The following is a 22,001-nucleotide window of genomic DNA, read 5'->3' as shown; positions in this document are numbered from 1 at the left end:
TACCTGTTTTTGGCAATGTTAGTGGAAGGAAGAAAGTTTTGAGGGGATCAGTAGAACCCCTTGTTCTTTTTCCAATATTGCCATAAAATATTTAACAGTCGCTGGACCATGCAAATAGAGTCTAGGTCTCAGTGCCTTGCATAAAGGATAGCACTGTCCATGCAGCACTTCCTCAATAGTACAACATAGTGTGCCAGCCCAGGGGACATGCTCCAGTCCTAGAGTTGGACCTGAACCTACTGAGTCGAAAATGCTGTCAACAGAGCTGGCATCTAATAATCACAGAACTGGCATTGCAGTACCCGTGCATTTTATATTTCCATTATTTCCCAATGGTTGCATCAAAATGAATATTCTCAACAACAGACTAATTTGGAATTCAAATGATTACTTGATGGCAAGATGCTGGGAAACTATTGTAGGTTAATCAAGGTTTATATTTGATTCTATGTGTGATTAAGCACACCTCTCCCCATCATATTGCTAGGCATCAGTTGGGAAGCTGCACAGCCAGCATTATAAAGGTTGTGAGGGAAGAGAATTGATTAAAAATAAAACAACAGCTGTCAGCAAAAGTTATGAGTGCACTGGGGACAACGTGAAGAATACAGTGGGTAACGTGCGGAGTGGGAGTCACTCAGTAAAGAATCCAATGCCAGTTACTAACATGCATCTAATTTATCGCTTGGAATTAAACTCACCCCTGAAGTGGTATCATTTAAACTGATCCCCAATCATCGTACAGAAATCAAATAGGTTATTTTACAATTCAGATTTTAGCTGCTTTAGAATGCGATTAAGGCTCAAACAGAGAATAGCCTTGATTATGCAGAGGCTGTCTCCACATAATTAGTCAATTTGCATGGGCTTATGTATGGGATCGACTACACTGGTGGAGGGGCAGAATCTTAAAATTAGAGCTGGGCCTTTCAGGAGTCTTCTCAGGAAGCACATTGGCACACTAAAACTATTGGAAATCGAGAAACCCCTCCTCTGAAAGCTGATGACCTTTGGTCAATTGCAAATTTCAAAAATTGAGATTGACAGGTTTTAGTTGGACAAGGGATGTGGCACCAAGGCTTGGAAATGGAGTTACTGGTGCGAAACAGGACAGTCGTGATCTGATGAAATGGTGTAATAGGCTGGGAGGGCTGAATAGTTTCTTCCTTTTCCAATGTACAACTTTCAATAGAATACCTCCACATCATTTGCAGGGGGGTGCTGGTGGTTGGGTCAAGGGTGATGGTGTGTGTGAGGGGCTGTATGTTGTTGAGTGGGTAATGTTTTGGGATCGGAGAGTTGTTGGAGGCGAGGCAGGAGGGGCAGAGATGAAGCTTTTATATATATTTTCTCCCATCTGCAGGTCTGAGATGTCGGTGCAAACTATTGGGGATTATGAGTCAGGAGACACAGCATCAAACAGTTTCATAGATTATGTATTGATAATAATTGGTGAAATGAAAGTGGGTCCGTATCAAGGGCACAAATTGCATCATTTATTCTTCAAACGTTATGAGGATAAGGGTCATAACCCCCACGCGGACCATGGAGAAACCATCTTTGATCTCCCCATGAGACTCGTGGAGTATGAGCTTCACAGACAGGGGGGCGGAGGCCATCCGCCTGGGGTACTGATATCAGTGCTGGCCCAAAGCAGGGCCTGGGCTGACTAGTCCTCCAAGCAAGCATTGTATAGGGAGCAAGATGCTGCTTTACGCTTACTTTGTATATAATCTTCAATTTTCGCCCGCTTCCTCAAGTTACTAAAATAAGGGGCGAGATTCTCCACTCCCGCGCCGGTTGGGAGAATCGCCTGGGCCGCCAAAATTTCCCGGGCCGCTGGTCCGACGCCCTCCCGCGATTCTCCCAAGCGGCGGGAACGGCCCCGTCGAGTTCCGCGGGCCGCAGGCCGGAGACACCCAAAATGGCGATTCTCCGGCACCCCCGCTATTCTCAGGCCCGGATGGGCCGAGCGGCCAGGCCAAAACGGCGGGTTTCCCCCGGCGCCGTCCACACCTGGTCGTTGCCGTCGGGAACAGTGCGGGAACGCTGGGGGGGGCGGCCTGCTGGGGGGGGGGAGGGGGGATCCTGCACCGGAGGGTACCTCAAATGTGGCATGGTCGTCCTCTCTGAAGGAGGACCTCCTTCCTTCCGCGACCCCGCAAGATCCGTCCGCCATCTTCTTGCGGGGCGGACACAGAGAGGACGGCAATCACACATGCGCGGGTTGGCGCCGGCCAACCCGCGCATGCGCAGGTGATGCCAGTTATGTGGCGCCGGCCGCGTCACCTATGCGGCGCCGCCTTTACGCGGCGACAAGGCCTGGCGCGTGTAGATGACGCGGCCCCGATCCTAGCCCATTGTCGGGCCTGAATCGGTCGGGATAGGGGCCGTTTCGCGCCATCGTGAACCTCGCGCCGTTCACGACGACGTGGGCACTTCGGCCCGGGAGTGGAGAATCCCGCCCCAGAAATGTATAAATCTGGCTAAGGGAGCAGTATTCTCTTCAGGTATATACTTGAGGCAAAATAAACCAATGGCGTGGTTTACAATCTTCATAGTTCTTTTCGCTTTCTTCATGAAAATGCAAAAGTTCTCATTATTTGGATATTTAAATAAACCATTCCAATTAAGACCAGGAAGAACCCAATTTATGATCTGCCCCACTATATAGTTTTCAGCACTTGAATCGTGCATGGCTGTTTCTGATTTTAAAACTCACGGCTGATGAAACTTCAAAGCAAGCTCTTTGAATCCAATGTAAATCGGGCTGTACAAATTCATTGCTATGCTTAATTCCCTACAGCTCCTTGGCAGCCTTGAGCTGCGTTGGCAGCCGATTACTTAAGTGGTTAAATAGTTGTTAAGCCATCAGAGGCTCGAAAAACACTTGACGGTTGGCAAGCCTTAAATGGCCAAGTTTCCAAAACAAAGTCTTATAAAATCCGATTGAATGAAATCACTCAGTGGAAAAAAAACTTAAGAAATTAAATCAATGACATTGATTGGAAACGTTAAACAGAAAACAGGAAGATTAATTTCACATTTTTTTTCATTTCCGCTTTCCAGCAACTGAAGTACTATGCTTCGATTAAGATTAATGCAATGATTTTCAAAAGGGGAAATAGCCTCCATATTGGATTTATGCACCCGGTAGGAAAGAACTTGAAAGCAACATTTTCACAAACTCACTTTCCAAGTTTAGGGCTTCCTTAGAGGGGCCACATGAGGCCAGACAGTGGGGCATAAGTTATCAGCTAGGGGAAGGGGCGTGGATGTTGCTGCCTTTCAGACAAAGTTACAAGAGGGCCCCTCATGTCATTCCTAATTTAACAAACTGCTTTCCCTTGCCTTAGGCCTTATTCAGAATTCCGATCCCAACCTGGATTGTGGTGGTAATGGAGGCCAGCATGCCCCTTTTTCCTTCGGTGAACTAGCCATTTTACACTGCCCTCCCCTGTAGGCCAAAAGCATGAGGACTCTCAGTGTGGAGACCTTCTGTCTTTGGCATGCCACCTATGACAAGGTGCCTAAGTTAGAGACAGAAGGAGGTCCCGCTCCTTAATCCTTAGGACTCCGAAATCTCCTGGAAACAGCAAGCGTCTCAGTTGCGAGTTTCTTGATTTCCATTTTTTCCTAACCTGGCAAAGCATAGTAGAGCTAGACCTTCAGAGAGGAACTTAATAATAATGGAGGGCAGGGGGCTTCTGCCCTGACAGAGTAGGGATGGGTAGGCTGTTACTTTAAAGGCAATGATTTTATGTATACATAAATAGAGCAGTTGAGGTGCCCAGCCATGAGTCCTTCCTTACCTTGGTAATTCTGATGCCGGAAAACAGCAGTGAAGTTGTTTGTTGAGTTCATCAAATTGTTTGAAGCTTCTTTCAATGAAGGTCTCCTCACTCTGCCCTTCCCGTTTCACTTGTATCTTGTAGAACTAAAATGAGATCATATACGTGGGTAGTTGGATGCACAGGTAAAACAAACAGATCCTTCCTGTACGATTTCAAGCTGAATAATTGCGTGGCAGGAGCCTTGCACAAGATGTTCCAAGATTTCAGCATAGATGCTCATTACTGAGTTTATGGTCTCTGACAAGCAGCATTCTCAAGCTATTTAAAAGTTGATAAAATGCAACCTTCCAGGTCTCTGTGCATTTCTCAGTTGGTTATCAGGATTTTACAGCTTGCCAAGCGAGGTTGCTTTGAAAACTAACCACACTTCCAGAGTGCCTAGGTGTATTAAAAAGGGAAATATATTTTCTAAGACACTGTACTGCAGGGTACAGCTCTCATCTGCAGCTAATTAATTTACTGGGTCAATCAGAAGGCAAGTTTAAAAAGTTTGCGATTTGCCTGGGAGGAAAATGAGTCCTTTTGTGTTCTGAAGAGACTCAATAAATTTGAGAATTTATGTGAATGGAATTAATCAAGTCAGCTTGCTTCAAGTTTCCGGCTGTGTTGGAGCACAGCATTGCTATTCTAATATGTTCTAAGTTCCTATGCTCAAAAGATATTGTGAACTAAGGTCGGAATATTTCAGGCTGCACCGGGGGACGAGACAGGGGTGTCCCCTGTCCCTGTTGCTGTTTGCCCTGGCAATTGAGCCGTTGGCCATTGCGCTCAGGACTTCGGGGGATTGGAGGGGGCTGGTGCGTGGAGGGGAGGAGCACCGGGTCTCCCTCTACGTGGATGACCTGCTGTTGTATATTTTGGACCCGTTGGAGGGGGTGGGGGAGGTCATGCGGATCCTGGGGGACTTCGAGAGGTTCTCGGGGTATAAGTTGAACGTGGGGAAGAGTGAGCTGTTCGTTGTCCATGGTAGGGGCCAGGTAGAGAGACTGAGGCAGCTCCCTCTCAGGATAGTGGAGAGGGGCTTTCGGTACTTGGGGATACAAGTGGCCAGGAGCTGGGATGCCCTGCACAGGCTCAATTTAACCCGGCTAGTGGAGCAGATGGAGGGAGAGTTTAAAAGGTGGGATATGCTCCCGCTTTCCATGGTGGGACGGGTGCAGACTGTGAAGATGACGGTTCTCTCCAGGTTCCTCTTTGTATTTCAGTGCCTCCCCATTTTCATCCCCAAGTCCTTCTTTAAGCGGGTGAATAGGATTGTTACGGGATTTGTGTGAGCGAATAATATCCCGCGAGTCAAAATGGTATTCTTGGAGCGGAGCCAGGGGGGGGTGGAGATGCAGGTATTAGGAGGATGGGGGACCTGTTTATAGACGGGGTTTTCCCCAGCATGCAGGCGCTGGAGGAGAGGTTCGGCCTGCCCCTGGGGAATGTGTTCAGGTAGCTTCAGGTTCGGGACTTCCTTAGAAAACAGGTGGGGACATTCCCGCGGCTGCCCCCACGCAGGATCCAGGATAGGGTGGTGTCTGGCATCTGGGTAGGGGAAGGTGTCGGACATATATCAGGAGTTGCAGGAGGTAGAGGAAGCCTCAGTGGGGGTGTCGAAGGATAAGTGGGAGGAGGAGCTGGGCGAGGAGCTGGATGAGGGCCTGTGGGCCGATGCCCTGGGCAGGGTGAACTCCTCCTCATCGTGTGACAGGCTCGGATTAATCCAGTTTAAGGTGGTGCATCGGGCGCATAGAACAGCGACAAGAATGAGTAGGTTTTTTGGGGTGGAGGACAGGTGCCCGAGGTGTGCGGGGAGTCCGGTGAATCATGCCCATATGTTTTGGGCATGCCCGGCTCTTAAAGGATTCTGGCAGGGGTTTGCAAGGGTGATGTCTAGGGTTTTGGATGCTCGGGTGAAGGCCAGCCCAGCGGTAGCGATATTTGGGGTGGCGGAGGATCCGGGAGTGCAGGAAGCGAAAGAGGCCGAGGTACTGGCCTTTGCCTCCCTGGTAGCCCGGAGACGGATCTTGTTAATGTGGAGGGACTCGAAACCCCCGAGTGTGGAGACCTGGGTTCGCGATGTGGCGGGGTTCCTCAGCCTGGAGCGAATAAAGTTCGCCTTGAGAGGGTCCTTGATGGGGTTCTCCCGGCGGTGGCAACCTTTCCTTGACTTTCTAGGGGAGCAGTAAGTGTCAGCAGCAGCATCCTGGGGGGAGTGGGGGGGGGGGGGGGGTTCAGATGGGGGGGGGGCTACTGTTGATATATTGTGAGTTGGGCATGGAGGCAAAACCCACCTTGTTCTATTTAAAAAGATAGTTTTGGGTTTTTTTTGGGTTTTTTTTCTGTTGTGTAAGTAGTTTCATTGTAAGCTTTGGGCTATGTTTATTGTTACTTTCTATTACAATTTGTATTTCTATTTTTGTTATGTAAAAACGCTCATTGGAAAAACTTTAATAAAATATTTATTTTAAAAAAAAGATGACTTCCATAGAATGGCACGCGTGGTTGTCCTGTCTAAATCCGCCCCGCAAGAAGATGGGGGACGGATCTTGCGGGGCCGCGGAAGGAAGGAGGTCCTCCTTCAGAGAGGACGGCCCGACGATCGGTGGGCACCGATCACGGGCCACCCCACATTCCAGGTGAAGCCCGGTGCAGGATCCCCCCTCGCCCCCCCAGGCCACCCCCCCAGCGTTCATGCACCCCCCACGACTGCAGCGACCAGGTGTGGACGGCGCCGGGGGGAACCCGTCGTTTTGGCCTGGCCGCTCGGCCCACCCAGGCCTCAGAATAGCGGGGGTGCTGGAGAATCCCCATTTTGGGTGTCTCCGGCGATTCTCCGGCCTGCGGCCCACGAAGCTCGACCGGGCCGTTCCCGCCGCTTGGGACAATCGCGGGAGGGCGTCGGACCAGCGTCCCCAGAAATTTTGGCGGCCCAGGCGATTCTCCCAACCGGCGTGGGAGTGGAGAATCGCGCCCATGTTGTTCCGGAATTAATCTGTCACTCACTTCTTTGTGTTTGTCCGTGCGTCGACCTTGGAGGTACCATGAATTGTGCTGAGGCTTATTAGCAGGTGTCCGGTGTTCTATCTTTCTTACAGCAGGCCGTATAACCGTGGTGGTAGTACCCGCCCCCCCTTCCCCTAAAGCAATCACCCACCACCCAGTATCCCTTAATTTATTTCCAGAGTGTTGATCACCCTGGATAGTGGAGGCCATGAGTTGGGATGTCCCATTGAAGAAGCCATGGTGAGTTGTTGCTGTCTTGTGGAGAGTACATATTGCAGCCCTGTCTCAGTTTAACTGGACACTGACACCCATTTCAGAATAGGCCTCACCGAAGCCACATGGATATCAAAAAAGATTAAATTCTCACTGTCAAGTGCGGATAAACAGTCAACTTGACAAGTCAGGCTGTTGAATTTGCATGTGTTACGAAGAAGTGGGATCTTTATAACTGCAAGGAATGAGACAAGAATTGCAAACCTACTTAATAGTACAAGGGTATGTTTTAATGAGCTCTACCCCTTGGATAATGATCTCTTGATAAAGATGAGGAATGAAAATTTAGTCGTCAAGATTGGGTTTAGGGACTTTCTACAACCTCTGTTGCCGATGAGTGAGACTCTGCAGAAGCAAACAGAAACTGGAAAGGAGCACCCTGCAAACCTACATGATTTTCCTTAAAATGGGGTATATGGATAGTGAGTAAGTCTCCTTTAAATCTAAAAGTGTGCAGGCACTCTCAGAAAGAAATTTCCAAGTCTCAAAATAGCAAACATCTTAAGGTTTCGTGTCAACCCAATTATTGTCTGAATCTCCTAAATACTTACATAGTCTTTATGAGGAACTATTTTCTTCTCATAACCACACACTATCGCACTACTTATTAGAGCGTCTGTGTGTAACGTGTATTTTTCTGGTGCGAAGGACAGGTTTGGCTGGGCATCTGGGCCTGTCATTTTCATCTGGGCCATGATGTGGGCGACAAAATTAATTTTCACAGGGAGGCTTCTCAAGCTCTCGTTTATCAGTCTGTAGAGGAAGGAAATCAATTTTCACTGGTCAATGTCATAGAAAACATCCAATAAACTATTACAGAAACAACATTTCCCAGAACACTAGCCTGATGTTTATTTCTAATAGTTATGCATAATGAGTTCAGTTGAATTTAATGTATTCTGTTCAATTATATAATGGTGAATAAATACTCATCTTTTGCGTTGACTTCTGCAGAGTGCAGAGACTGAGTTGCTAATGGTTTGACTCACAGGTTATTATAGATTCTTGCGATCGAGTTTCAGATCTCAATTTTCAATGTTTCGTTACGGCTCAGCACAAAATCACTTCCTGGACACCAATATGGTTAACATCTTTACAGCCAATTCGCTATCTATATCTCGTAAATGGAAAGTAGGCTGCTTGTCCTGCTGTTCCAATTCTCTTCCTGCACCTAGTGGTGCACTAAGGCAAGCTTTTATCTGTTTCCATAGATAATTCCCAGATTAGGTCGCTAGTCTGTCCCCAGAGGCTTAGAACTTGAGTGGCGCCACTCTACATCAAGTATGGCTGACCAGGAGTCTCTGCCGTTCTAGCCGCCAGTCATTGGCTTGTTTGGAAGGATTTACAGATTGACACAGTCAGCATGTTTGGCTGCATTATGGACACACCTTCCTTGACCATCAAGGTGGGACTCAAACCTGGAGCTTCTGGCTCAGAGACATGGACGCTACTCATTGCACCACAAAACCTCCCTTGTTCTGCTGTGGTTGAATGGATCCTTTATTAATTTAAATTAGGTTGAGTTTAAAGTTTTAAAATAACTTGTAAGTTAGCTCCACTTTAAACGTGGCACGGGAGAAACCAGATCAGCTTCATCTTGCTTTTTCTGCTGAGGGTCAGGAGCAGAGCTTGTTGTGTTATGCTTCTTCATGTAGCATAAGCTGCTTCCTTGATGTATACTCTGACAAAGGAAGGTTCAGACTTGGAGATAGGTTTAACACATTTATTGAACAGTTAACAATTCTCCTACTTGAGTTTGACTCTCCTGCTGATCTTGCTATAGTAACTCAATCTAATTAACCAGTCTGCTCTAATCCATGCGGTGGGTGTGATGCTTTCTGATCTGCCCCTGTGTCTCTGAGTGTCCAAAGAGAAAGAGCATGTGTGCCCTGTCCTTTTATATGGATAGCCCCCTTGTGGTAGTGTCACCTCTGGGTGTGTCTTGACTGCCCAATGGCCGTGTCCTATCTTACTGACCTATTGGTTGAATGTCTGTATGTCATGATGTCTCTAGTGCTCCCTCTAGTGTTTATTTAGTCTTAGTGTATTTGCATTAACCCCTTGTGTATTTACAGTGATGCATATCACCAAAGAGCTCACACTGTCATCTGCTGCATCGGATTGTATAGGCTATGCAGGCCATTTGGCCCAACCAGTCCCTGCTCCACTTGAGTTTCCTTCCATCTTTTCTCGAGAAAATCAACCATCATATCCCTCGATTCCCTTCCCCCTGATTTACTTGTCTGGCTTCCCCTTAAATGCATCCATACTATCTGCTTCAACCACTCCCTGTGGTAGCGAGTTCCACATTCTCAGCACTCTCTGTATTCCCCACTGAATTTCTTGGTGACTATATATATTGGTGGCCTCTAGTTGTAGCTCTAGGAGCAAATATTATCTCTATATCCACTCTATCAAATGATTTTAAGACCTCTGTTAGGCCACCCCTCATCCTGTCAATCATGACATGTACATGTGGCACGTGTCTGAATCACATCAGAATTGGAGATGGGGTAGGGCATTTCAAGCCCTTCCTCAGTAGTTGCAAATGATTGATCACTCCCACAATATAGATCACATTAAGATATGTTGAATGTGATTCATCTTTCAGCAATGGAAGTGTAAAATCGTAGCTATCATGTGTTCCACTAATAGAGTGCTCCACTTATTATCGGACTGCACCATGTTTAATTTATCATACTGGAGTCCCAGTGAATCTGTTCTACTGAGGCATTTTTCTTCTAACAACACTCAACTGTAAAGCTTGAATTTGCATAATCCATGCTAATGCAATACTTAAGCATATTTTTCAGTATTCCTTCTTCATTTCAATAATTGATTGGGGAGGGCTTCCTTTGATGTGAACCTAGAAAACCTTGATCGAGCCAGTGGCTTTTTTTGCTTATTAATCTGCCATTTTATTGCGTTAAATACAAATCTTATTGGTTATGCGTTAGTGTGCGGCCTATGGTACAAATGTAGTTTATTAAAAGTATCCAGTGTGAGCTGGGACTTGTGGGAAAGTAAATAGGAAAATAAAAATCCAGCTTTCAACCTTGTGAAGTAAGAGGTGGCTTGTGCATCAGAGTCCTTTGGTTGCAAGTTATTGTAAACGTATTCCAGGTCCTGGACTTCAGCCAGCTCAGGAAGTCCAGCTGACAGCATCTGAACAGACAGAATGACAGATCTGTTATTATTAAATTACAGAGTCAGTGTCACAAACTCCAATTACAGACAATGCAGTTTCTCTGCACACAGTGGCCAATGGATTCCTGGAATTATGCCATTTTGCTCTTTTGATGTTTAGAGGTGTGTAGTTTGATCTTCGAGTCATAGAGCACACGAACAGGCCCTTCGGCCCACCATGTCTATACTGACCATTAAATACCATTCTATATTAATCCCATTTATCATCTTGATCCTTGCAACAAATCTTTCTTATTCTTTGGGCGTGATGGGACCTGAACATGGGATTGTAACTTACTGGTGTGGGAGATCTTGTAGTGTATGTCATGAGTAAAGACTTTTTCCTGAACCCTCAGCTTGAGTGTAATTTATGTAATAACTTGCTGGTGGTACGAGTGGCAACCCACCTCGCCTGTGCAATGGGGCATGTTGAAACTTCAGTGAATGATGGGGCCAACAATGTCTCCTTAACCAATAGAACATAGAACATAGAACAATACAGCGCAGTACAGGCCCTTCGGCCCACGATGTTGCACCGAAACAAAAGCCATCTAACCTACACTATACCATTATCATCCATATGTTTATCCAATAAACTTTTAAATGCCCTCATGCCCTCAATGATGTCTAAGGTTTGAGAAAGAAACAGAAAAAAAACAGCAAATGGTTGAAATGGAGTGGGATCATTTGCATAAAAGGAAATAAAGGAAGAGAAAAAAAGATTGAATCGAGACAGAATAGAAAAGGAAGAAAAAATACATTTAAATCTCCAATAACAATTCATTATCTGGAAAAACAAGACGCCTAAAGAAAAGGAAATAAAGGAAGAGAAAAAAAGATTGAATCGAGACAGAATGGAAAAGGAAGAGAAAAGACATTCAAATCTACAGTAACAATTCACTATCTGGAAGAACAAGACACCTCTGTTTAAGTCATTCATTTTCTGAGCCAGAGTCATTAATAATTATCACGATTTTAAAGCAGTATTATGCTGTTAATTACTAGATTAAATTTTTTGAACAAGTTTAATAGCTAGTTAATGTCTAAATCCAACAAATTCTTAAGGAGAAGCTAAGGGCGTTATGATTTGTGTGAAGAAAATGGATGAGCTGTGTATATTGATCAGTAAAGTCTGGAGATTCACAGGCTATGATGAATCACTTAATTCCATGAATTTTCTGGCCAGCTTCCACATTAATTATACTGTGCATTGCTCACTAATTGTTCCAGCAAGCTTTGGCCCACTACCACCACTTAACATTTCTGTTTTACCTTCATTTTGGAAAGACAGGAGAGGGGATTCAGGTTGAAGTTGGGGTTGGGTTGGCTGCAAGGTTAATACCTCTGCACATGGGAGATGAGCGAAACCCTCTTTGCCAGATTTGGTAGTCTCATGTCTGTATTAGGTCAACTCTGGTTCTCTATTAGGAGCATGAAGGATCGGTCCATCGTTCAGGGCTTTAGATTCTCCCCACTCAACATCAGATAATCCACCAAGCCAGTCTTATAATGCACAGGATGATTGTAACTGGACAATGATTGGGAGACTTAACAATGTTCTGTGCGGCTGAGGTGCATGGTTTTAGCTGATTGATTTTCACAAATATCTAAAGTGCACTGTTGGGAGTCCATAAGTCTTGGCTACTGGTATTGACACCTAAGTATAGGTAAGCAGGCTGTCATCCTGTGGGAACAGAGTGAACCCAGTATAACAGGAAAATGGCAAGTCTACTTATTTGAATTTCAAACCGATTGTTTTGGAGACACTTAAGAATGGTAATCGGTGTGATGGGTATCAGACATCTCGCAATGAATATATAAAGCCATGGTCATGATACACATGCTCTTATCAGGTGGCCTGCTCTTGCAGGCTGACTCTTCCTGGTGTACAGAAACACTGATGAGAGCTGTGCTACATAGCAGTTGGAAAATTAGGTTACAAAAATTAATTCACTTCAATGAGCAAGGTTGGGCTATGTGCTTGGGTTTCTGAATGTCAGCCCAGCCATCTATCTGCAGAGTTACTGCTCTGCCTTTCTGTAGTCTATGGGAGCAGGATGTCATAAAATCCCTACAGTGCAGAAGAAGACCATTCTGCCCATCAGGTCTGCACCGATCCTCCGAAGGAGCACCCTACCTAGGACCAATTTGCCGCCCTATCCCTGTAACCCCACCTAACCTTTGGACACTAAAGGGAAATTTAGCAAGGCCAATCCACATGTCTTTGGCCTGACATGGACTTCCAGTGATGACGATGTGCTGAGAAATCGCACATCAGGTGGCTCTCCTCCCATGAGAAACACCTAAAAACTCAACGACCTTAGTAGAACGGGGGGGGGGGGGAAAGAAAGGTGAAAAATACAAGCAAAAGTTAATCCAGGGGCCGAGCAGAGACCAGGAGTGGAAAGGGCCTGGAGCAGCAACAAACAGATGAGCCGACAGGCGCATGAGGTAGCGAAACCCGAACTTCGCTGGAGCGAGAGGACCCGACCAGCCGCACAAGAAGCCCTCACTATGGGGGGGGTGTCTAACCCTCTAACCCTCCCAAACTTGCAGTACTACCACTAGGCACCGATAGCAGAAAGAATAAAGGGGTGGATAAAGGAGCCGGAAGCCGATTGGGTGATCACCACGCCCACATGTTATGGCCTTGTCCAATCACGGAGGAGGACTCCTGCAAGGGGACCTCACTCCGGGCCCTAGCCATGGCAGCACTCCCATCCCCATCCAAGAAGTACTCAACTAACCCAGTGGTGGTGGCATCACTCCAGTCGTGGAACCGATTGCGACAACATTTTGGCCAAACCAAATGTCCGACAGAGCCTCCACCTGCAACAACCACAGGTTCGCGCCTGAGCTCATAGATGCCTCCTTCGAAAGGTGGAGGCAGGACGGGGGGATCCTGACAGTTATGAATTTGTATACAGGCGGTAGGGTAACAACACTGGATGAACTGACGGAAAGATTCCAACGAACGGGCGGGCAACGAATTCAGGTACGTACAGCTTAAAAACATTCTGCGAAAAGAAACAAGGAGGTACCCACGACCGCCGCAACAGTAATTACTAGAGGAATTGCTGGACGCAGATATTTTAGGCAAAGGGAACTGTAGCGACATACACGGACGACTGATAGAGAGGTGGGGGGAGGACCTGGGGTTCGAAATAGGGTGGGGACTCTGGAGCGAAGCACTGCACAGGGTCAACGCCACCTCCACATGCGCAAGACTTAGCCTAAAGCAACTAAAAGTGGTACACAGAGCCCGAATGAGCAGGTTCTTCCCGGAGGTGGAGAACAGATGTGAACAGTGCCACCACGCCCACATGTTATGGCCTTATCCAGATTTGTTGGGTACTGGACAGCCTTCTTTGAGACAATGTCCAAAGTGGTGGGGATGAGGGTGGAGTCATGCCTAGAGTGGCAGTCTTTGGGGTATCAGAACAGCCAGATCTCTTAATGGGGAGGAGGGCCAATGCCCTTGCCTTCTCCCTCCTGATCATCCACCAAAGAATCCTGCTCGACTGGCGGTCAGCAGCACCACCTAAAGCTGCAGACTTTCTGTCCGACCGATTGGAATTTCTCCAAATGGAGAAAATCAAATTTGCCATCCGTGGATCGGAAGAGGGCTTCCATAGAACGTGGGAGCCATTCACTCAGCTGTTCCAGGATCTGTTTGTGGTCAACAACTAGGTAGCCAAGACACAAAAGGGAAGAAGGTGGGGGGGAAGGGGGCAGTCCAGGGAAATAGGAAAGCACAACCAAAACCAACCAGAAAACCAGGGACCGCAGGGGAGGAGAGGGCGAGGGGAGGGCAAGAACAACAACGGTGGGAGCCAGGATGGAAAAAAGAGAGGGGAACACAGGCGAGGAATGAGGCACCACATCGGCCACAGTGAAAGCGGCAAGGAAAAGACAAAAAAACAAAAGAGCGAAAAGAAGTAGCGCCGAAAAATCCATGTAAATAGCAAAAACCGACTGCGATGTAAATAACATTATAGGTACCGCCTAGGTGCTCCCTTGCAAAATTCTCATTGTTCTGTGTGTATTTATATTTTGTTATGTATACCAAAACCAAATAAAAACATTTAATAAAAAAAATCTTTGGCCTGACATAGTTCTAGTACAAAGCTAGATATAAGACAAATTTTGTCTTACCTTATTGCTTAACAGTTTTAGTATATGCAATTACAATAACTGTGCTGAGGTAAAGTTTTTACTTTGATGGCCACCCTGAGAGCAGTAAAAGATGGAAAATGGGATGGAGGAATCAGAAAAGCACATGAACATCTGATGATAGCAAAAGTATTGGTGAAGATAAAAGTATCATTCTTGATTTATAGTCTGAAATTTGCAGACACCAGCTCTCAGCTGTTTGTAAGAAGCTGCATGGGGTTTGACCTTTTAATATAAGATGCAGACACCATGTGGGTGCCCACTACTGCTTGTGATTTGTGTGGGAAGTGAGCTGATTTGCAAGCTGAAGACATGTTGGATCTTGCCAAGGGGATGAGGTGTTGCCAGGGTTGGGAGGAGGGAAGGGGGAAGGATGGTTTTGAATGGGCAGCAGTGGAGTGGAGTGTTTAATTCAACCCAGGAGGAGCACAACAAAAATGGGCATATTTTTGACCAGCCTCTCAAAGTGAGGCTGCTTGTTACCTCATATTGCACACTCCACCCCGCTTATTGGGAGATGGTAGTTTTGTTCTAATGTCACTTGACTCGTAATCCAGTGGCTCAGGCTAGTGCTCTGGGGACATGGGTTCAAACCCCACTATGGCAGCTGGTGGAATTTAAATTCAACTAATAAACTCTGGAGAGTAAAGCTAGTCTCAATAATGGTGGCCATGAAATTATCATCAATTGCAGTACCAACCAATCTGGCTCACTAATGTCCTTTAGGAGAGGAAATCTGCTGCCCTTTTCCCGGTTTGGCTTAGATGTGAGTCCTGACCCACAACAATAGCCGGCACGGTAGCACAGTGGTGAGCACTGTTGCTTCAAAGTGCCACGGTTCCAGGTTCAATTCCAGGCTTGGGTCCCTGTCTATGCGGAGTCTGCACGTTCTCACCGTGTCTGCTTGGGTTTCCTCCGGGTGCTCCAGTTTCCTCCCACAGTCCAAAGATGTGCAGGTTCAGTGGATTGGCCATGCTAAATTGCTGTTAGTGTCCAAAAAGGTTAGGTGGGGTTTCTGGGTTACGGGGATAGAGTGGAGGTGAGGGCTTAAGGAGGGTGCTCTTTCCTAGGGACAGTGCAGACTTGATGGGCCGAATGGCCTCATTCTGCACTGTAAATTCTAGGATCTATGAAAACGGAGCGGCCGGAGGAAATCCACACAGACACGGGGAGAACATACAGACTCCGCACAGACAATGACCCAAGCCGGGAATCGAACCTGGGATCCTGCAGCTGTGAAGCAACAGTGCTAACCACTGTGCTACCGTGCCACCCATTGTGACAATTAGAAAGATTATTATTATTATGATGTGGTTGACTCTGAACTTTCCTCTGAAATATTCAGTACAAGGACAATTAGAGATGGGAAATAAATGTTGGTTTTGCCAGTGATACACACATCTCACAAAAGGATTTAAAAAAATCACATTTGTACATGACATCAGGGGTCATCCTACTGGAGCCGTACCCTGATTTTGATAGTTAAGCAGCTGTGGGCATGCTTTCCCCTCAGTGGCCCAGCTGAAAATTACTTCAGGTGGACTGTTGTTGTTGCTAAGGGGTAATAGAGATGCCCCTAATGCTCCAGTGATCAGCTGCTTAGTTTTTAACATGAAAAGTGGGTGGTAATAGGTTTAGCGGGGATCCAAGTGCTCAGCTTTGGAGCTTCATCTATCCTCACTCATCCCAGCTTCACCAGTCTCACCAGTTATGCAGACTAGAGGACAACATTGCAGTCACCAGATGTTTGACTATGCACCCTGGTATGATGAATACAGGAATTTCAGATATACTTAAAAGCCTGGGTTAGTACGTGACTGCTGCAGTCATGTTTTAAGAATCCTGGTTTGAAAGACAGCCAGGCTTTGTGGCTGCAAAAGGGATACTTAAAGCATCATAAAAATAGGGCTGATGGAATTTTGTTTATATAAAGAAGGTTCCCTGGGGAAGTAGATAATTAGGGGCGGCACAGTGACACAGGGGTTAGCACTGCTGCCTCACAGCGCCAGGGACCCGGGTTCGATTCCCACCTTGGGTGACTGTGTGGAGTTTGCACTTTGTTCCTCGTGTCTGCATTGGTTTCCTCCGGGTGCTTCGGTTTCCGCCTATAGTCCAAAGATGTGCAGTTTAAGTGGATTGGACATGCTAAACTGCCCCTTATGGCGAGGTTGCATGGTAGGGGATAGGGCCTAGGAATGGTGGTTTTCCAAAGGGTTTGGTGCAGACTCGATGGGCCAAATAGCCTCTTTCTGTACTGCAGTAATTCTATGAGATACATTAGGCTGGATTCTCCGCAGCCTCGCACCAAAATCGTGTTTGGCGCGGAGGCAGAGAATCGACCTTTACACGAGAATTGGGCCCGGCGCCGCTCCCGTGATTGTCCGGTACCCGGAGAATCGCTCGCGTACAAATTATGCGGCGTGGCTGGGGGCCATTGCCAGAGGCCCTCCAAGTGATACTCCGGTCCCGACCATCCGAATTCCTGATGGCGTGGTTCTAACTACGTCTGCCCATCGGGACTCTGGCGCGGCGGCTGTGGACTCAGTCCGCGGCCGCCCTAGTGGGGGGGTGTGGGGATCAAGTACCGGGGCGGGCCTTATGGGCGGCCGGGGCATTGATCGGGCTGGTTTGATGGAGCAGTGTTGGGAAGATCGTTGGGACCTCTTTGTTGGACCGGCTGAGTCTGCCATCGCGTTCAGCGCGGCTGCTGGAGGCATGTGCGGACTTAGAACTGGAAGTGCGGGGGCCCACACAGAGGAAGCTGCGAGAAGCACTCTGGGTCCCTCCAGCCCCCTGCAGGTAGGTGAATAGTTCCTAATTCTTTTTAAGGAATGTCTGGCGTGAAACGCCAGCATTTTTACGCCGGCGTGGGGACATAGCCCCATTTTTGGAGAATCCAGAACATTGTGTTTCACTTTAGTAAGGTGATTTAGTTAATGGAAGGAGCCAGTGGCTAAATCATTCAGGCGTTGAATTTCAATTTCCAGAAAAAAATCAATTTAGATTGGGGATGTGAACAGACAAACAGCTTTTTGCCAAATGTTGGGTAGTTAAACCATAGTTTGACACAGGGAAAAATCTGTTAGCTGTTTCATGAAGGATCTCTCTCTGTCAAAACGGTTTATCCAAGATATCTCTTTACAGCAAGTATTCCTGGGTTAGATACCTGCATTTCAACGTGTATTTCGACCTGAAATGGGTTTTGCTTGAGTCGGTATAAAAGAGAGAAGTTAGGGAATCATTTTATTGTTAAGCATTGTTTAATAGGTAATTGCAAGCTATTTTCTTGTACGATAAAGTTATTTTAATCCTGTGTTAGTAATAAAGTTAATTTTAATATATCATATCCCTAGTTGTGCGTGGAATCACTCCTGGAACGAAGTATCCTTTCCTCATAGTCTTACAAATTAAATTAAATATTGGGGTTTCTGTGTGGTACCCTAGTAATTGTTGGGGTCTGGTCTGGGATCGTAAAACTGGTGCCAGGTTTTTAAGGATAGAATTGGCAGAATCTCCAAGTGTAATCTAGGGAACACTTCTTTGGTGCAGGGGTTGGGTGGTGGTTGGCAGAGGAGGTGCGTGCGGGGGGTGCTGGCAAAGAGGTGGCGGTGGTTCTGGACCTCAGGCTGAAGAACTGCCTATTGTCACCTATTAGTATTTTAAAGTGACTTGTAAAAATGGAGGTTTGCTGCCCCAAACTCAAGCTCTCATCAACTCAAGCAGTAATCTTCTCCCCAAACTTCCCGCAGGGGCCTAAGAACTTTGAAGACCTTAATATTTTCTCAACAAAATTCAAAGCCTTTTCTCTCTCACCAGCTCCAGTAGATTCATGAAGAGTTGAGTGTGTTGCCGGATGATGTTGTATGCCCGACAGCTCAGGTCCACAAACCTCTGGAAATGAACTTCGTTTTTACCCCCTTCTGTGATGAAATGCTGCATTTCGGAAGTAAATATAAACGGAGCCCGATCCCTAGTTGAAACCATGGACAAACCCTTGTTAACAGGTTGCTCATACTGTTTCTAATTAACAAACTGAATGTATAGAATTTGAAACGGTAAAAGAGCTCGTACTCTCATGACGTCAGGATACCCAAAAGCCTCTGAAACTTCCACAGTTGCACGAGAGGGCAGATGGCACCTCAGGTTTAATACCTCACCCAAATGATCAGATAATGTGGCACTCCCGCAGTACTGCACTGTACTATCAGCCAATATTTCAGACCCGAGTCTCTGGAGCTAGACAAGACCCCACCACCAAGAATGCGAGCTGTGAGCCACGGTATGATATGCGGCAATTCAAAGCACGCTGGAAAGCAAGTTAAATGCACTCACCTTTTCACACTTCCGATCATTTGAGAGTGCCCCAAAATCTTTCCAAAGTCTATGTGGAACATGTGGCCTGTGGTTTTCAGCATAATGTTGTCGTTGTGACGGTCGCAGATGCCCAAAATAAAAGTAGCAACACACCAGCCTGCACAGGAGCTGACAAAGTTCTCCACAGCCTAATCAGTAAAACAGCAGGAAATAAATGAAGCAACATAAATATTATCCTGGAAGTTGGACATATGACCTTAGGATGTAAGAGCAGAAGTAGGCCATTTGGCCCATCGAGTCTGCTCCGCCATTCACTGAGATCATGAGTGATCTGATATGATCATCCTCAATTCGACTTTCCCGCCTTATCCCCATAAATTTGTTCATGAATCGCAGAAAACCGGTATGCAGGTACAGCATGTAATTAAAAAGACTAATGGAAGAGGTGTTGTTGCAATTGTATTCGGTGTTGGTGAGACCACATCTGGAGTATTGTGTCCACTTTTGGTCTCCTTATTTGAGGAAGGATGTGGTGGCATTGGAAGCAGTTCAGAGGAGATCACCGGATTGCTTCTGGAGATAAAAGGATTGACGTATGAGGAGAAATTAAACAGTTTGGATTTATACTTGCTGGAGTTTAAAAGATGAGGGGATCTGATCGAGGTATATAAAACACTAAATGGGATTGATAAAGTAAACGTAGACCAAATGTTCCCCCTTGTGGGGCAATCTGGAATGTGAGGTCACGGATATAGATTGAGAGGTGGCAGATTTAGAACTGAGATGAAAAGGAACTAATTCTTGCAGAGTGTGGTGAATTTTTGGAACTTGCTGCCCCACAGTGCAATGGAATCGAAGTCATTAAATGGTTTCAAGAAAAAGATAGATGTATTTTTGTTTAAAAAAAAAACAAAAAAAAACAAGGGATATGGGCAACAGGTGGGGAGGTGGATTTGAGACCAGGAAGAGAGCAGCCACAATCTGATTCAGTGGCGGAGCAGGCTTGAAGGGCTGAATTGCCTACTTCAGCTCCTAATTCCTATACTCTTTTGTAACCCTTCATTCCCTTACTGATTAAACATCTGTCTATTTCAGCCTTGAACATACTTAACGACCCAGCCTCTAGAACGTTCTGCGGTAAAGAAATCCACAGATTAGGACCCTCTGAGAGAAGAAATTACTTCTCATCTGTCTTAAATGGGCGACCCTTTACTCTGAGGTATGCGTCTGGTCCTAGATGCTCCTAGACGCTCCTATAAGGGAAACATAAAGTCATAAGAGATAGGAGCAGAATTAGGCCATTTGGCCCATCAAGTCTGCTCCGCCATTCGATCATGGCTGATCTCATCCTGGCCTTAACTCCAACATCCTGCCGGTCTCCATAACCCTTCAACAAACAATCTCTCGACATCTACCCCGTCAAGCCCCCTGATTGATGAAGTACACCAGGTGTGCAAAATCCCCACAATCATCCCAATCATTCCTTTGTATGGAACAGCTGGAGCTGGAGTCTATCTGCCATGGCAATTTCTGTGGCCCATCCAAAGAGAACAAAGAACAGACAACAGACAACATTTGATAAATTCTTCAGCAGTGTAATTGCTGAGGTGTTTTCAACAGGCAAAAGAAGATTAAAAGTTACAATGGTAGCAATGGTATCCCTCTCCTAGTCAAACCGTGGAATTTCTCATCTCCCTTAGTCTTTCCTTTCAAATATCTACAGTTCCTTCAATTCAAAGTTGGCAGCTATGGCAATCATGAGGAGTCGCAAAAAGATAAGTACAAGAAGTTTATTTCCTACTCACAGTAAGAACACACAGCGGTGAAAAGCACACTTAGTCCAACAGAGACCATCTGATGATGCTGGCTCCCTTCTGGGTCAGTTTTAATCATGGGGAATTAACGAAGCCCGGTGTTGTGCCTACGCCCCCTCAGCAGGGGAGCTCGGATTCCATGAAACCCACGGAGAGATCTATCATGTCATCCCCGTGGGTCTCGTGACCATGGCAACATCCTTCCCCCCCACAAAGTCCACACGTCTGAGGGTGGAGGAGGCTGTCTTCTCCACTTCGCCTGCGGTTGCACCTATGGCTGTTGCAGGACAGGATTTGGGGGCGGGGGGGGGGGGGGGTGGGGGGGTGAAGCATGTTGGTGAACATCGTTTTCACGCCGATCGTCTGGGGGACACCGGCAGCGATCGTATCCTGGCGAGACTGTCGGTTGAAACCATGGATACTCGAGTCTCCACGTTAGACCCTGAGTCCTCCATCTCGTGCATCTCTGTGTCAAGGCCCCGAGGGGGAGTTGCTCCCAGGCCCTTTTGTGCCAGGTAGGCGGGACTCAAAGACGGCTCATCCAGTGGGGTCGGTCCTGATGCTGGCGCCATGCTTCGGAGGTTGTCCACATGCTTTTGCACCATCCACTCCAGTGTTTACACTATGAGATATTGGCTCATTCTATTACCCCATGGTCCCGGTAGCCATCGGGCACCATCAACAACGTTCCAGATGTATACCGTGTTCTCTGTCGAAAACTTCTGCGTCTTTCTCCTTCGTTACTGCCTCTGGAGCTCTTGGCCTGGATTCTCCGATTTCCAGCTATGTCCGGAGGATCCGTAACGTTTTACTTCAAAAAAATAAGCGGCCTCCCGGCACTGATCCTCCGACCGGTGAGGGGCCAGCAGCTGTTCCATGTAAAACGTCCTGCCTCCATGACAAAAGTGGCCAGAGAATTGCTGGGTCTGTTGCTGCACAAGCGCACGGTGACATCCTGCAGCAGTCGTGCCATACAATATGGCACCGGCCGTGCACGGACCCAACCTGCCAGATAGTGCCCCCCTGGACACTCCCTCGCCACCCCCCCGCAACCCCCAGTGCTCCCTACCCTCGCCAAATCCCCCCTAACCAGCAGTACGGTTCCTGCCTGACTGTGGCGGGGCTGTGGCAGCCGCCACGCCGGGTTCCCATCCTCTGAGACCACATGTCTCCCGTGCGGTCAGGAACTCGGCCCATTGGGAGCGGAGCACCGGGGGAGGTCCTCAGGTGACGTCCTGAAGCTGTCCCAATGGCATCTGGCACGCTACTCGATGACACTGTTTTGGAGGGGGCAGAGCGTCCGAAAAGAGGCGGCGCCACCGATTCCATCATCAAAAGGGATTCTCTGCCCGATCGCTGATTATGAAATCGGAGTCGGGGAACGGAGAATCACGCC

At 47.0% G+C, this 22,001-nt stretch overlaps 1 protein-coding gene across 1 annotated transcript in view; it reads right to left on the bottom strand.

The window, feature by feature from the left end:
* The window catches only part of LOC140388097 (phosphatidylinositol 3-kinase C2 domain-containing subunit gamma-like), a 310,331-nt gene that overhangs the window by 49,565 nt on the left and 238,765 nt on the right, over positions 1–22,001 (bottom strand). The window contains exons 25-29 of the mRNA XM_072471736.1: positions 18,810–18,979; positions 18,291–18,447; positions 10,174–10,283; positions 7,670–7,871; positions 3,813–3,937 (exon numbers count right to left, since the gene is read on the bottom strand). Coding sequence (XP_072327837.1) covers positions 3,813–3,937; positions 7,670–7,871; positions 10,174–10,283; positions 18,291–18,447; positions 18,810–18,979 — 764 coding nt within the window. The remainder of the gene's footprint in view (positions 1–3,812; positions 3,938–7,669; positions 7,872–10,173; positions 10,284–18,290; positions 18,448–18,809; positions 18,980–22,001) is intronic.

This window comes from Scyliorhinus torazame, chromosome 13, assembly GCF_047496885.1.
Source record: "Scyliorhinus torazame isolate Kashiwa2021f chromosome 13, sScyTor2.1, whole genome shotgun sequence".
NCBI lineage: Eukaryota > Metazoa > Chordata > Chondrichthyes > Carcharhiniformes > Scyliorhinidae > Scyliorhinus > Scyliorhinus torazame.
Note: the sequence above shows the minus strand (reverse complement) of the source record. Positions and strands in the feature narration are given on the sequence as shown.